Source organism: Pseudophryne corroboree, chromosome 12 (genome assembly GCF_028390025.1).
Source record: "Pseudophryne corroboree isolate aPseCor3 chromosome 12, aPseCor3.hap2, whole genome shotgun sequence".
Lineage (NCBI taxonomy): Eukaryota > Metazoa > Chordata > Amphibia > Anura > Myobatrachidae > Pseudophryne > Pseudophryne corroboree.
The window spans coordinates 163952839-163966422 of NC_086455.1; the positions used below are offsets into that span (position 1 = coordinate 163952839).

Consider the following 13584-nt stretch of genomic DNA (forward strand, 5'->3'; position numbering starts at 1 on the left):
AACCTGCCGAGGCCCAAAATGGCCGCCCTTGCATGTGACGCTACAAAACCAATCTAAGTTCTGATTTGATGCCTCTGCGTGCAGATTACAGGCCCCGGCCCACGTCTTGTCTGGAGAAGCGGCGTGCTCTCCTTGGAGACGCTCCACCTAGAGGTCCTCGTCCGTTTGTACCGGAGTGTGACTCTGAAGGGAATTACGTTCCCCTGCAATGTTATGGCAGCACAGGATATTGTTGGTGCGTTAACAAAGATGGAGAAGAGATTGAAGGTACAAAAACGGCACCTGGCCAAGGTCCCCCTCAGTGCGGAGCTCCAGGTATGTGTTCACCATACAGCCAATGTATTTCACATTGTGTGAAACTATGATATTTTAGGCTTCATTTCTTGTTTCTCTGTCCTCCATCTGGGGGACGCTGCGCCGTTACTTGTGGGTTAGAGGTGTGTGGTAGTGGAGATTGGCACAGAACTATCAAAAGCTGACTCCTCCCCCCTCTAACCCCTCCCATCTCCTTCCTGCTCAGCCCTGATCAGTTTTAGTTTTGTGCCTGTGGAGTACAGACACAGTTTTGATTTCTCTTTAGGAATTTTTTTTTTTTTTTTTATTATTTCTTCTTTCACAAATACCTAGTCCCTGTTTACAGGTGACAGGTATAACAGTGGAAGGGGTTAGTATCCCATTCCAGACTGCTGCAGGGAGGCCACTATACCTTCGGTCACTGGGGCCTTCAGAGAGAGAAAGAGAGAAGACAGCAGCATCAGGTACTGGACAGCCACAATCTGTCATTGACAGTATTGGGCTGTCCCTATTTCCTATTATTAATGTCCCTATTTCCTGTTATTAATGGTGAATTTATTGGGACTACCAAACTCCTCCTCCCCTCCCTCCCCCCCCCCCCCCCCCCCCCCCCCCCCCCCCCCCGAGCGCGCGATCACCCACAGACAGCACGGAGGCTGATCTGGGGTGAAATGTGAGGTGGAGGACTGTGTTAGGTCCGGGAGGGTGTTATTCACTCCCTGGACCGTTACTTGGCTGCCGTGACAACCGCTCTGTGTAGCGGCGCACGGGAGCCGAACTTCCGGTTTTTGACGAGATGAGAATGACGTCAGGCGGGCAGAGCCGTCTTCCCGCTCAGCTCTGCCCGCGCGCGCGCACGGCTGGTCACGGCGCCATCTTCTCTGCCTGCACACAGGGGACGCTGTGCTACGGAGGAGGATTACATACACAGGGGGATAAAAACCGCAAGTATAAAAGGGGGGGAGGGGGATCACAGTGTCTCCTCTAGTCTGGTGGCTAGAGCAGCATATTAACAAAGAGCAAGTCTAGTGGGTTGAATCTCAGATATTTTTTAACACAACTTGGGGGACATAGTTCACCAGAGTAAAGATGACCAGCAAGCCAGAGAAACCTACTAAGGGAAAAACAACCTCAGTGGTTTATTTCTCATGTTCACAATGTGGCACAAAGCTGGCTAAGGGGAGTGCTGACGCAGGGACCCTCTGTACATCATGCTCTGGTGCACCAGCGGCAGATCAGCAGGGCAGATCCACAGATCAGTCAATGCCCCCTTGGGTCAAGGCCATGGTGGACGCAATTTCAGATTTGCGTCAGTCAAGGTCGGAAGCAGCTTTGGCCCAGACTCAGGTGGAACCGCTGTGGGCCCAGAATATGGGAAAATGTCTCACTGATTTGACTCAGTCTGTAAATAAATTTGTAAGTTCGGCCAGTAGTTCGGCGGCTTCTAAGCGAACGCAGCCGTTACCCGCTATTGCATTTCCAGGAGAGGAGTTGGATACTCTGACATCTCCATTGGAAGAAGGGGAGGTAGATCCTGAAGGGGACGAAAATTCGGCTTGGGAAGATGAGGATTTATCTACTAATTCAGGTGTTAGGCTACTAATAGAAGCCATTCGTCAGACCCTTAATATTCAGGATGAGGCAGTAGCCGAGACTTCTTCCTCTTTCTTTAAACGACAGAAGAGACAGGTTACTGCGTTCCCTTCTTACTCGCACTTTGCGGATATTTTAAAAGAACCCTGGCTAAAACCGGATTCCCGTTTCCAGGCGCCTAAAAAGTTAAAGTTTCTATATCCTTTTACAGAAGAGGATACAACAATTTGGGAAACCGCCCCAAAGGTAGACGCCCCTATTTCGCATTTAGCAAAAGCTACGGTTATTCCGTCAGTACAGTCTGCGACTTTAAAAGACTCTACCGATAGGAAGATAGAAGCATTACTAAAATCTATGTTTTCCTTATCAGGTGTTTCTCTCCGTCCAGTTCTGGCGAGTGCCTGGGTGCTTAAAGCCGTTGATGAGTGGCTTGCACAGGTTGTATCTGGGATGCAGTCAGACGATCCGTCGGAGGCCATTCAATTAGCAGAACAGATTTCTGAGGCCCTTACTTACGTGGGTGAAGCATTATTGGATTCGGTGGCGCTACAGTCCCGTGTTTCTGCCTTAACAGTATCCGCAAGACGATCTCTTTGGCTTAGGGTTTGGAATGCTGATTCGGACTCAAAGCAGACCTTGACGGCAGTCCCTTTTGAAGGCGAATTTCTTTTTGGATCAGAGTTAAAGAAAATTATTTCAGATACTACGGGGGGAAAGAGCCCTTTCCTTCCGTCTGCTCCAAACAAACCAAAGCCTACAAGATTTCGGTCCTTTCGTACGCAGGGCAGAGGTAATTTCCAGTCCTTTCGACCCTTCTCCAGATTTCCACGAAGGGGATCATTCAGAGGTAGAGGAGCTCAGGCTACTCGCAGACCGTCCAGTAAGCCTGCCGACAAGCCTGAGGCATGACGCTTCGGGCCCTCTGGAGGGATCAATACAGGTTGGGGCTCGTTTACTTCACTTCAGGGAAGTGTGGCTCCTATCGAAACCGGATCGGTGGGTAATAGGGGTCATTTCCAGAGGATATATGTTGGATTTCGAAGAAGCAGTCCCAGCCCGACTAATTGTGACGCCTCTCCCAGACGACCCCTCCAGACGTCAGGCTCTCCTTCAGGCAACAGCAAAACTATTACAAAATGGAGTAATCCTTCCGGTCCCAGCTCCTCAGAGAGGTCGGGGCTTTTACTCGGGTCTTTTTCTCGTAGACAAGCCGGACGGTTCGTTTCGACCCATTCTAAATCTAAAAGCCCTCAATCCGTACCTTTCATCCCAGAAATTCAGGATGGAATCCATTCGCTCCATTATCGCAGCCATGGAGCCAGGGGAATATTTGGCTTCAATAGATATAAAGGACGCATACCTACATGTTCCAATTTGGACAGGACATCAATCACTTCTGAGATTTGCAGTAGGTCCGTGGCATTTTCAGTTTCGGGCCCTTCCCTTTGGTCTTTCTACGGCTCCCCGGGTGTTTACGAAGGTCCTGGGTCATGTCGTCGCAGTTCTCCGTTGCAAAGGGGTCAACATCACTCCATACTTGGACGACCTGTTGATCAAGGCCCCGTCACCGGAGATTCTCACTCAGAACCTGCGTCTAACGATAGAGACTCTACAGTCTTTCGGGTGGATAATCAATTTTCCAAAGTCATCTCTACTCCCGTCACAGAAAATGGTTTTTCTGGGTCTTCTATTCGACACCAACAGCCAGAAGGTGTTTCTTCCTACAGACAAGATTCAGGACTTACAAGCCAGAATCAGAACCTTGTTAAAATTGCCGGCAGTATCAGTCCTCAGATGCATGCAGGTACTGGGCAAGATGGTAGCCTCATTCGAGGCAGTTCCATACGCCAGATTCCACGCCCGACCTCTTCAAGCTCAGATTCTCCACTGTTGGACTCGGACGGATTCGCGCCTCGAACTGCAGTTGATACGCTTGTCGATAAGAACTCGTCAGTCGCTCTACTGGTGGCTTCACAGTCACAATCTGAGGAAGGGTGCGCCGTTCACGGTCTGGTCTTGGATGATGGTAACCACGGACGCAAGCCTCAGCGGTTGGGGAGCAGTGTTCCAGACTCATCATTTACAGGGGCGCTGGAGCAATCAAGAGTCAAAACTACAAATCAACATTCTGGAATTGAGAGCGATCCGGTATGCTCTCATTCGGATTCAGACCATGGTGCAGGGCCATCCAGTTCGGGTGCAATCCGACAATGCCACGGCAGTGGCTTACATCAACAAACAGGGAGGAACTCGCAGCTGGTCCGCAATGAGAGAGGTTGCTCAGATTCTCACGTGGGCGGAGCGTTGGATTCCCGTGATTTCAGCCATTCACATTCCGGGAGTCGAAAACTGGGAAGCAGACTTTTTGAGTCGTCACACGATTCATCCGGGAGAGTGGGAACTTCACCAGGAAGTGTTTCTTTCTCTAGTGGATCGCTGGGGAGTGCCAGAATTAGACCTGATGGCGTCACGGCTCAACAAAAAACTTCCGGTTTACGGATCAAGAACTCAGGATCCTCAAGCATTTCTGATCGATGCACTAACAGCTCCGTGGCAATTTCAGCTGGGTTACGTGTTCCCACCAATTCCACTGCTCCCACGTCTACTCCAACGCATTCGGCGAGAAGGCCTTGCAATAATTCTGGTGGCTCCGGATTGGCCACGCCGACAGTGGTACACTCTTCTAAACAGCATGGTCGTCGGAGACCCCTTTCGCCTCCCTCTGCGACCAGATCTTCTGCTTCAGGGACCTTGTCGCCACCCAGATTTAAATCGGCTGGCTTTGACGGCTTGGTTCTTGAATCCAACATTCTGAAGGCAAAGGGCCTTTCTCGTGCGGTTGTTCAGACAATGATTCGGGCTAGAAAGCCGGTGACTTCTGGCATTTACCATAGAGTATGGCGTATTTACATTGCTTGGTGCGAGAAAAGGAACTTGACTCCGCATTTGTTTAGACTTCCTCGCCTGCTCTCCTTTCTCCAGGAGGGTCTTGACAAGGGTTTAAAACTTTCTTCCCTGAAGGGTCAGGTTTCGGCCTTGTCGGTCCTTTTTCAAAAGAAATTAGCAATCATTCCAGAGGTTCAAACATTCCTGCAGGGAGTACTTCGAATTCAACCACCTTTTGTTCCTCCGATTCCTCCCTGGGATTTAAACTTGGTACTTAAGGCTCTTCAAAAGTCTCCATTTGAACCTCTAGAATCTGTGGAACTACGTTATCTAACACAAAAAGTTGTTTTTCTGTTGGCAATTGCCTCAGCTAGACGAGTGTCTGAGTTGGCGGCTCTTTCTTGCAGGCCACCCTTGTTAGTGTTTCATGAAAATCGGGTGGTGCTGCGGACAAAGCCTTCATTTCTTCCAAAGGTTGTTTCAGCATTCCATTTAAATCAGGACATCGTTCTTCCAGCTTTTAATCCGTCATCTTCTCAGGGGGAGGATTCCCATTTGGCTCTCTTGGATGTTGTTCGGGCCTTACGTATTTATTTGTCTCGCACGGAGGCTTTCCGTCGTACGGATTCCTTGCTGGTATTGATTGATGCTCCCAAACGAGGTTGGCCTGCCTCTAAGAACACTGTGGCCCGTTGGATAACTTCGGCCATCAGACAGGCTTACGTGTCCTCAAGCGTTTCGGTTCCTGACTCAATTAAGGCTCATTCGACTAGAGCAGTTGGAGCGTCTTGGGCTGTTCGCGGTGGTGCATCTGTTGAGCAACTATGCAGGGCGGCGACCTGGTCGTCAGTCCATACGTTCACAAAGTTTTACCGGTTTCATACTTTTAGTTTGGAGACTGCCTCTGTTGGGCGTCGTATTTTACAGACGGCTATGCCGTCAACGTCTCCCTCCTCTCATTAGCTTGCTTTGGGAAATCCCACAAGTAACGGCGCAGCGTCCCCCAGATGGAGGACAGAGAAATGGGGATTTTTGTTTACTTACCGTAAAATCTCTTTCTCTGAGTCCATCTGGGGGACGCTGCGATCCCTCCCATAGTTTGTCTGGTTTAATTGGTTAATTTTTTATTCTGGTCTATCTCCTTTGGCTTGGCTAAACGTTAACTGATCAGGGCTGAGCAGGAAGGAGATGGGAGGGGTTAGAGGGGGGAGGAGTCAGCTTTTGATAGTTCTGTGCCAATCTCCACTACCACACACCTCTAACCCACAAGTAACGTCGCAGCGTCCCCCAGATGGACTCAGAGAAAGAGATTTTACGGTAAGTAAACAAAAATCCCCATATTGTGAGGCTGTTGTTTAACTCCCCAGATGATCAATCACCGAGTACCTCATGCTTAGAGAAAAGGCAGGCTCTTCTCGGAGGGTCTCAACCAAGAGGTGCTCGACCGATCGGAGGTTTTATACCAGAGTGCGATGAGGAGGGTAATTACATACCACGGCAGTGTCATGGAGGCACAGGTCACTGCTGGTGTGTTGACCAAAATGGTGTGGAGATTGCCGGGACAAGAAGACCGCATGGCAGTGGCACCCCCCAGTGTAGTATTCCAGGTAGGTGTCCTATCTGAGCGTGTCTCTTGTCTGACCTGTCTTCTGTCTGGCGTATTATGGGCACCAGGCTGTCACTGGACACGTGGATGGTCATTCCTGTAGCAGACAAGTCCTCCGATTGAGGTCAGGGTTCAGATCAGATTGTGACCCTACAATGAACTGGTTATGTCCCGTTATCCAGTATAGGCATCAAAGTCAGTCAGTCTTGGTTCTAAAATAACACGTTTCGTTTTGTTGCTGTTCATCCTGGCGTCTGTGCCACTCATTGAGTTTATATTGGCAGCCGCAGATGGCATAATTTGTGCCAGCCCTCGCACAAGCCCTATGCATCGTGCAACAGATATGTCAGAATAAGGCTTCCCTTCCCCACACGCACGGAGCTGTTGATACCCGCTGTGACCAGATACACCTCGCTGCCCGCGCCAAGCGACTTCAGATATGGATTGGGTTCAACGGGACCTGGGCCAATAGTGGAATCCCTCTTACCATCAGTAACCGCCTGATACTGACTCCACCCACTACGCAGCTGCCACCACCAGGTCCTACCACCGGCACTGGAACCGCTTGCTGCTACGTATGCATGGTCACCCTGCTGCCACACCTCCTGACTGGTGTCGGTTCATCCCCACTGGTCACTGACTGCCAGGTAACTGGCAGAGGGCAGAGTTCGGAGACGCTGTGCTCAATTCAGAACAGCCGGAGAACGGGACTGCGTTTGGCGCATTCCTGTTCGTCAGAAGATGAAAATGGTGAATGCGCCATGGTTATATCACGTGGGACGGGTGTTCGGCCACTCCCACAAGTCACATCGACATTGTTGCCTTCATGAAACCGCTAGAGTTCCGTACTCATTTCTGTCTTAACATTGCTGTGCATTAAGTGTATATCTCTTCTGTGTCTTGCCCAGAGCCCACCCAGAGACCTCAGACCATGTGTGAGAGATGGAAGCAGAGCCTCTTGGATCACTATGGTGGAACCCCCTCTGCGGAGCATTACATTCCTCAGTGCGACGCCTACGGAGACTTCACCCCCCTGCAGTGTCACGGGAACAGCGGATACTGCTGGTGCGTGGACAAAGATGGCAGAGAGCTTGAGGGATCTAGGACGCAGCCCGGAATGACGCCAGCCTGTAAGTACAAACCATCCCATACACAAAGGCAATTATAAAGATGGAGCCACGTTTATCTTGGCTTCTCTGCTGCACCTAGGCACACCATGGTTTATTAGGATAAGCCTTTCATCTATTCTTCTCGGCTGTAATACAATACAGAGAGAACAATACATCAGGGGATTAAGTCAGACTGCCCTGGCTCAATTATTCCTATTAAAGGCCAAGATAAAGATGGCTCCATCTGTAACTCGTGGCATCACAGAACCTATCGGTTTCCAGCACAGCAAGGGATTGGACCCACTTCTTTCCTTGTTGCAGGTTTGCCAAGTGTAGCTCCGCCCACTGTGCGGCCCACCCCTCGGCCTGATGTGACCCCTCCAGCATCTGGCACCTACCTGCTCTACGCACAGGGACAGCAGATCGGATACTTACCGCTTGATGGCACAAAACTTCGCAAAGACAAAGCCAGGACGCTGCTGTCATTGCATGTAAAGTATTATCTTACAGTGACCACTTATCTGCCAGCAGGAGCAGCTTCACGGGGGTGGTTCTGCTGCCTTTCCCACTTCTTAACCAGTTGCAACAACCTGGCTGAATAAAAAATATGTTTGACATCTGTTATTAAAAGAACTCTCCAGCCGTAACAACACTGCAGACCGCCGCGATTAGTAACACCTCCGCTGTCCTCATTTGCACCCACTGAAGCAGCTTCCTGCGCTCAGATTTTCCGGGCTCTGTGAGCGGAAGCAGAGTCTGAGCAGGCCTGGAGAAGCGATGTCAGAGTAACTGATTTGAGGAGTGCTTGTTCATTTGGGAGACGGTCAATTTACCTACAATCAAAATCCCAACGGTCAAAATAGCGACAACCATTGACCGGCGGTCAAAATACTGAAAAGGTCAAAATCCCGATATGGTTAAAATACAGACATTTAAAATACTGACAAGGTCAAAATACCGACATTTTAAAATGTCGACAGGTAAAAAAAAAAACCACGAGTTTTTCATGATTTTTTCATTGAAACCGACTTGTTCATTCTTTACCATCCCAGTGGACATGGAGGGGGAATATAACAGTGTGCCGAGCGCAGCGAGGAACCGTGCCCGCGCTCGCCATGCGAGGGTACTCGGTACACTTATACAGTGTCCATGTCGACACACACACGCAATAAAACTCAATTAAAAACTTGTGTCGACTTTTTGACCTGTCAACATTTTAAATGTCGGTATTTTGACCTTGTCTGTCAATTGTTGTCTGTATTTAGACCGTTGGGATTTTGATTGTAGGTAAATTGACCGTATCCCAAATGAACAAGCAATCCTCCAGGGTGTGGTATGGAAGGTAGATAGTAACTAGGTCGACAGTGTCTAGGTCGACCACGATTGGTCGACAGTAACTAGATCGACATGAGTTTTTAATGTGGGGGGTTTTGGGTCGTTTTCTTCATAGTGTGACCGGGAACCCCAATTAGTGCATCGTGTCCCCTTGCTTTGCCCGCCATGCTTCAGGCAAGGTGCCTCGCTCCACTACCGATGCACTCGGCACAGGTTACCGTTCCCAATTGTAGTCCACGTGGATCATTAAGTATGAAAAGGTTAAAAAAAAGAAAAAAATCGTGAAAAACTCATGTCAACCTTTTGACCTGTCGACCTAGTTACTGTCGACGAATAGTGGTCGACCTAGTTACTGTTGACCTAGAGACCAGATCCCCTCCTCCGATCAGTTACTCTGACATCGCTTCTCCAGGCCTGCTCAGACTCTGCTTCCGCTCACAGAACCCGCAAAATCTGAAAGCAGGAAACTGCTTCAGGGGGTGCAAATGAGGACAGCGGAGGTGTTACTAATCACGGCTGTGTATGTATGTATGTATGTATGTATGTGTGTATGTATGTATGTATGTATGTATGTATGTGTGTATATATATATATATATATATATATATATATATATATATATATATATATATATATATATATATAATACATACACATATAATACATACACATGATTCGTTTTAGACATTATTCTAGCTGAACTGAAAAATAAGTGGGAAAGGCAGACGCAGAACACTCATTGGCCAAAATGGCTGCCAGGTTTCTTTAAACATTTTTCTTTTTTTTTCATTTACCTTCTAATGTCTTGAGAATCACTTTCCTGCTCCCAGACGCGGTGTAACAATAGTCCTTGTCACGGTTCTAAACTCTTCTGCAGCTTTTACCAGAACAGGAAATGGCATCTGCACGTTAGACAATCACAGCAAACATTTCTGCAGTGTTATGGTCACAGACAATCCTCTCATTCCCACAAGAAACCAGATCTCCTCCATATGTAGGCTGCGGCAGTGCGCTCTCCCGCCAGCCAGCGAGAAGGTGGAGGTCTGCGCTCTGCAGCTGTCTCTCAGCTGGGCTGCGTGGGAGTCATTCCACAACTCGCGTCCCAGGGGGAAAACCTCGGCGTTATTTAACGAAACTCTGGGGTTGTCCCTGGTCTGCCGGATTATTTATTTCCCTGACTCTTCCATCGGCTTTAACCACTTAATTGACACTTTTTTTTTTTTTTTATAGCCAAAACTGCTCAGAATGTTTTTTTTTAAAAAAATATTTAAATCTTTTATTGAAATAAAATATACCTAGGGGGTGATTTGCACCCACCCCCCAACCCTGTGTCCATAGGCCCCTACTGTAATTTTACTCCCCCTCACTCTTGGTGTCAGTGGGCCAAAGTTAACCCCTCCCCATGTGTGGTGGCTTTTTAAAATATTATCATTAATATTGTCTCCCCCCCACCAAAAAATCTTTTTATTGGACAGCATTATATAACCCCTGTCATGCGCTATGTATGTATGTATGTATGTATGTATGTATGTATGTATGTATGTATGTATGTATGTATGTATGTATGTATGTATGTATGTAGATATGTAGATAGATAGATAGATATGTGATTGTTGAAATAATTTTTTTTTTTTTTTAAGATGTGCCCTTAGATCCACTTTATCCTATTAGCGGTGGTCTACCATCTGTGCCCGCAGGAGGAGGGGGTACTCAGCCATTTTCATTCTGCAACAGGATTTGAGTTTTGCACAATACTGTCGGATTTCGGGGACCTGTCCAGGGACAATGCAACGCAGTCCCGGGATCCTGAAATGTCTCGCAGGCTAATAAGTAATCCATTGCTTTGGGTCTCTTACAGGGTTCAATCGTAGTCGGCATAGATTATGACTGTCAGGAGAAGAAGCTGTACTGGACAGATGTTGCTGGGCGTACCATCAGCCGGGCTGGACTGGAGCCTGGCGCTGAGCCGGAAGTGATCATCAGTACCGGTAAATGCAGAAGAGCGCCTACTAGTGTTTAGCACAATAGATTAGTGAGGTCAGTCACCTTGTGAATCATGGAAACACACTGATATTAAAAGCAATAACTTAGCTTATTTAGAAGGTCTTCGGTCGGGTGACCCATAGATGCAGAAGCATGTGACTTAAAAGACAAAGAGAATTGAACATAGTGTGTACAGCTTTAGAAACCTTAGCCTAATGGCTCTTGTTTAGGAACCCTGCTGGTCCCATAAAAATACAGTTTTAATATATACAATCCAGTAGCAAAGGCAGGTATCAAACGTACAAGACAAAAATATAAAAACAGCTTATCTGTCCGCTATGGGAAGTCCTGGGGTAGTAATCTGTCCCTGCCCAACGCGTTTCGTCCTTAAGTGAGGACTTCATCAAGGGGATGTTAGGTGCGTTTCACCACCAGACAGGAAGCGGTTTCTCTCTGTAATGTGTAAGACCAGCAGAAGTGACGCAATGCTTTCCATATTGCATTCCATCGCTGGTTCTTTAATCCTAACATTGTGTTGGTTATTTTAAAGCCACCGTAACTAATTAATTGTTTCGTTGCTGCTACCTTTTATTATGCACCACAATACATCTATTTGTATGCTGCTTTATGTTTAATTGAACACTGATTTGTGCACAGGAAGTGAGGTCACGTTTTCCAAATACACATGACCATTTACTGTTGCTATAAATATCCTGTTCTTGCGACCACCCAACATCACCTTGATGAAGTCCTCACATAAGGCCGAAACGCATTGGACAGGGACTGATTATATATATATAAAATCTCCTGGATCTGTAACTCTGCAGACAGTTCAGTCTTCCATTGTGCATTCACCTCCGCAAATACGATCCTTTTTTTTGCTTAATATATAAATGATTAAGGTTGCGTTCCCTCATGACTAAGATCTGTAGATGGGTGATTACACATAGACGTGCGGCTTAAACCAGCGCTGGGATTTAACTGTCTCTTTAAATCTTTGCGTATGCTTCTCAGTGGCACTAGAGTGGCGTTACATCACATGACCTAATCTCTCTTAGATCTGATAAGCCCCGAGGGACTGGCTATCGACTTCCTGCGCAGAACCATGTTCTGGACGGACAGCGGAACGGATAAAATAGAGAGCTCCCGCCTGGACGGCTCGGACAGGAAAACGTTGTTTGACACAAACCTAGTCAATCCTCGTGCCATCACTATAGACGCCGTGCGAGGGTAAGTTGCCGTCATAGGATCCCAATGTAACTTGGTGTAGATATGTGACTGCAACATATATACATTAAAAGATGAAGCTGTCGGGTTGTCGTTTTCCCCGTGGTTGTTGTTTTCCCCGGATGGTCACTGCCCAACTGCTAATATTCACAGCCGTAGCAAAATAATCCTCAAAGTGTAATCTTCTAGTGGCAGACAATGCAGATTTATTATTGAACATGTTACAATAATAAACTGTTATTGAACATAAAATAACACGTGGTATTATTGAACGTGTACACGCATCTTATTCTGATGGTATTGGCCATTTAAGCTTTCAGGAACCATATTTCAGCAGTGTCGTAGAGCAGGAGGATATGGGAATAGTTATTACTTCCAATGTTTGAAAAAGAAGAGCCCCAATTGTGCAAGAGACAATGGAAAGCTTTATAAAAATAATTATAATAATTAAAAGTTATTCCCCCTAACCAATGAGTTGCGTTGATGTGAAAATTGGTGTCATATCCTCGTGGGCACAAACACCACTGTTACTTCCATGTTGTCTCTGATGTGATCGGTAACAGCCCTATAATGTGTCATGGTTCTCATTGAACGCTCTGCTGTGCTCTCTACCGCCCCCTGCAGGAACCTGTACTGGACAGACTGGAACAGAGAGGCACCCAAAATTGAAACCTCTTTTGTAGACGGCTCAAACAGGAGGATTCTAGTGAACGATAACATCGGATTACCCAATGGGCTGACGTTTGATCCCTTCTCCAAACAGATTTGTTGGGCAGATGCAGGTATCGATGTTAAAAATGTGTTGATTTGTCAATGAGATATTTGTGAGACCTTTTATACAAAAATTGTAATTCATATTATGTTAGGTTTTATACATTGTATGCCAGACTAGTTTCTTTCTCTTCGCCCAGTAGCAAAACACGTTACATGTGTTCATTTAAGGAAGCCCCTTCCCTTAGTTCTTCAGACCGTTGTATTGTAAGAAGTGACGTGTGTTTTATACGAAATGCGTCAGACGCAAACTGTCAGGATCATCGATGATCCCAGCTATACAGCTGGCAGTGACAGGATGCACAATGTACATGGATGCTTGTCAACAGCAGGGCCAAGATCAATGATAAAGATTCCAGCGCGCTTTGATAGAGACGCGTTTCGCAATGTGGCGTGAGCAATTTCTGGTTATGCTAGCCCAGGGAATATGTGGTTACCGTAATCGGTTATGTCCTGTCACTTTGTGGGTAACTCATGATATTTAAGGACAGACTTAATATGTATATCTCCATCTGAGCACATGTGCATTGTTAGCTACTATATACTGAGATTTGTTTCCTTTTTATATCAGGAACCAAGAAACTAGAGTGCATTCTGTCCAGCGGAAGCGGCCGGCGCGTGGTACAGAGTAATCTCAATTATCCCTTCAGTGTTGTGGCATACGCCAATCATTTCTATCATACGGACTGGAGGAGGTGAGACTTAACAGAGGAAAGCGTATCATTTATTTGCCCCTTGAGTACATTTACTAGCATGAAATCCGAATGTGTTTTGCGTTTA

The 13584-nt window shown here is 47.0% G+C and overlaps 1 protein-coding gene across 1 annotated transcript in view; it reads left to right on the forward strand.

Moving 5' to 3' along the window:
* Positions 1-13584, forward strand: part of NID2 (nidogen 2) — a 122199-nt gene that overhangs the window by 93877 nt on the left and 14738 nt on the right. Inside the window, exons 13-20 of the mRNA XM_063948403.1 lie at positions 85-315; positions 6141-6380; positions 7288-7509; positions 7810-7979; positions 10682-10811; positions 11865-12036; positions 12658-12815; positions 13376-13499. Coding sequence (XP_063804473.1) covers positions 85-315; positions 6141-6380; positions 7288-7509; positions 7810-7979; positions 10682-10811; positions 11865-12036; positions 12658-12815; positions 13376-13499 — 1447 coding nt within the window. The remainder of the gene's footprint in view (positions 1-84; positions 316-6140; positions 6381-7287; positions 7510-7809; positions 7980-10681; positions 10812-11864; positions 12037-12657; positions 12816-13375; positions 13500-13584) is intronic.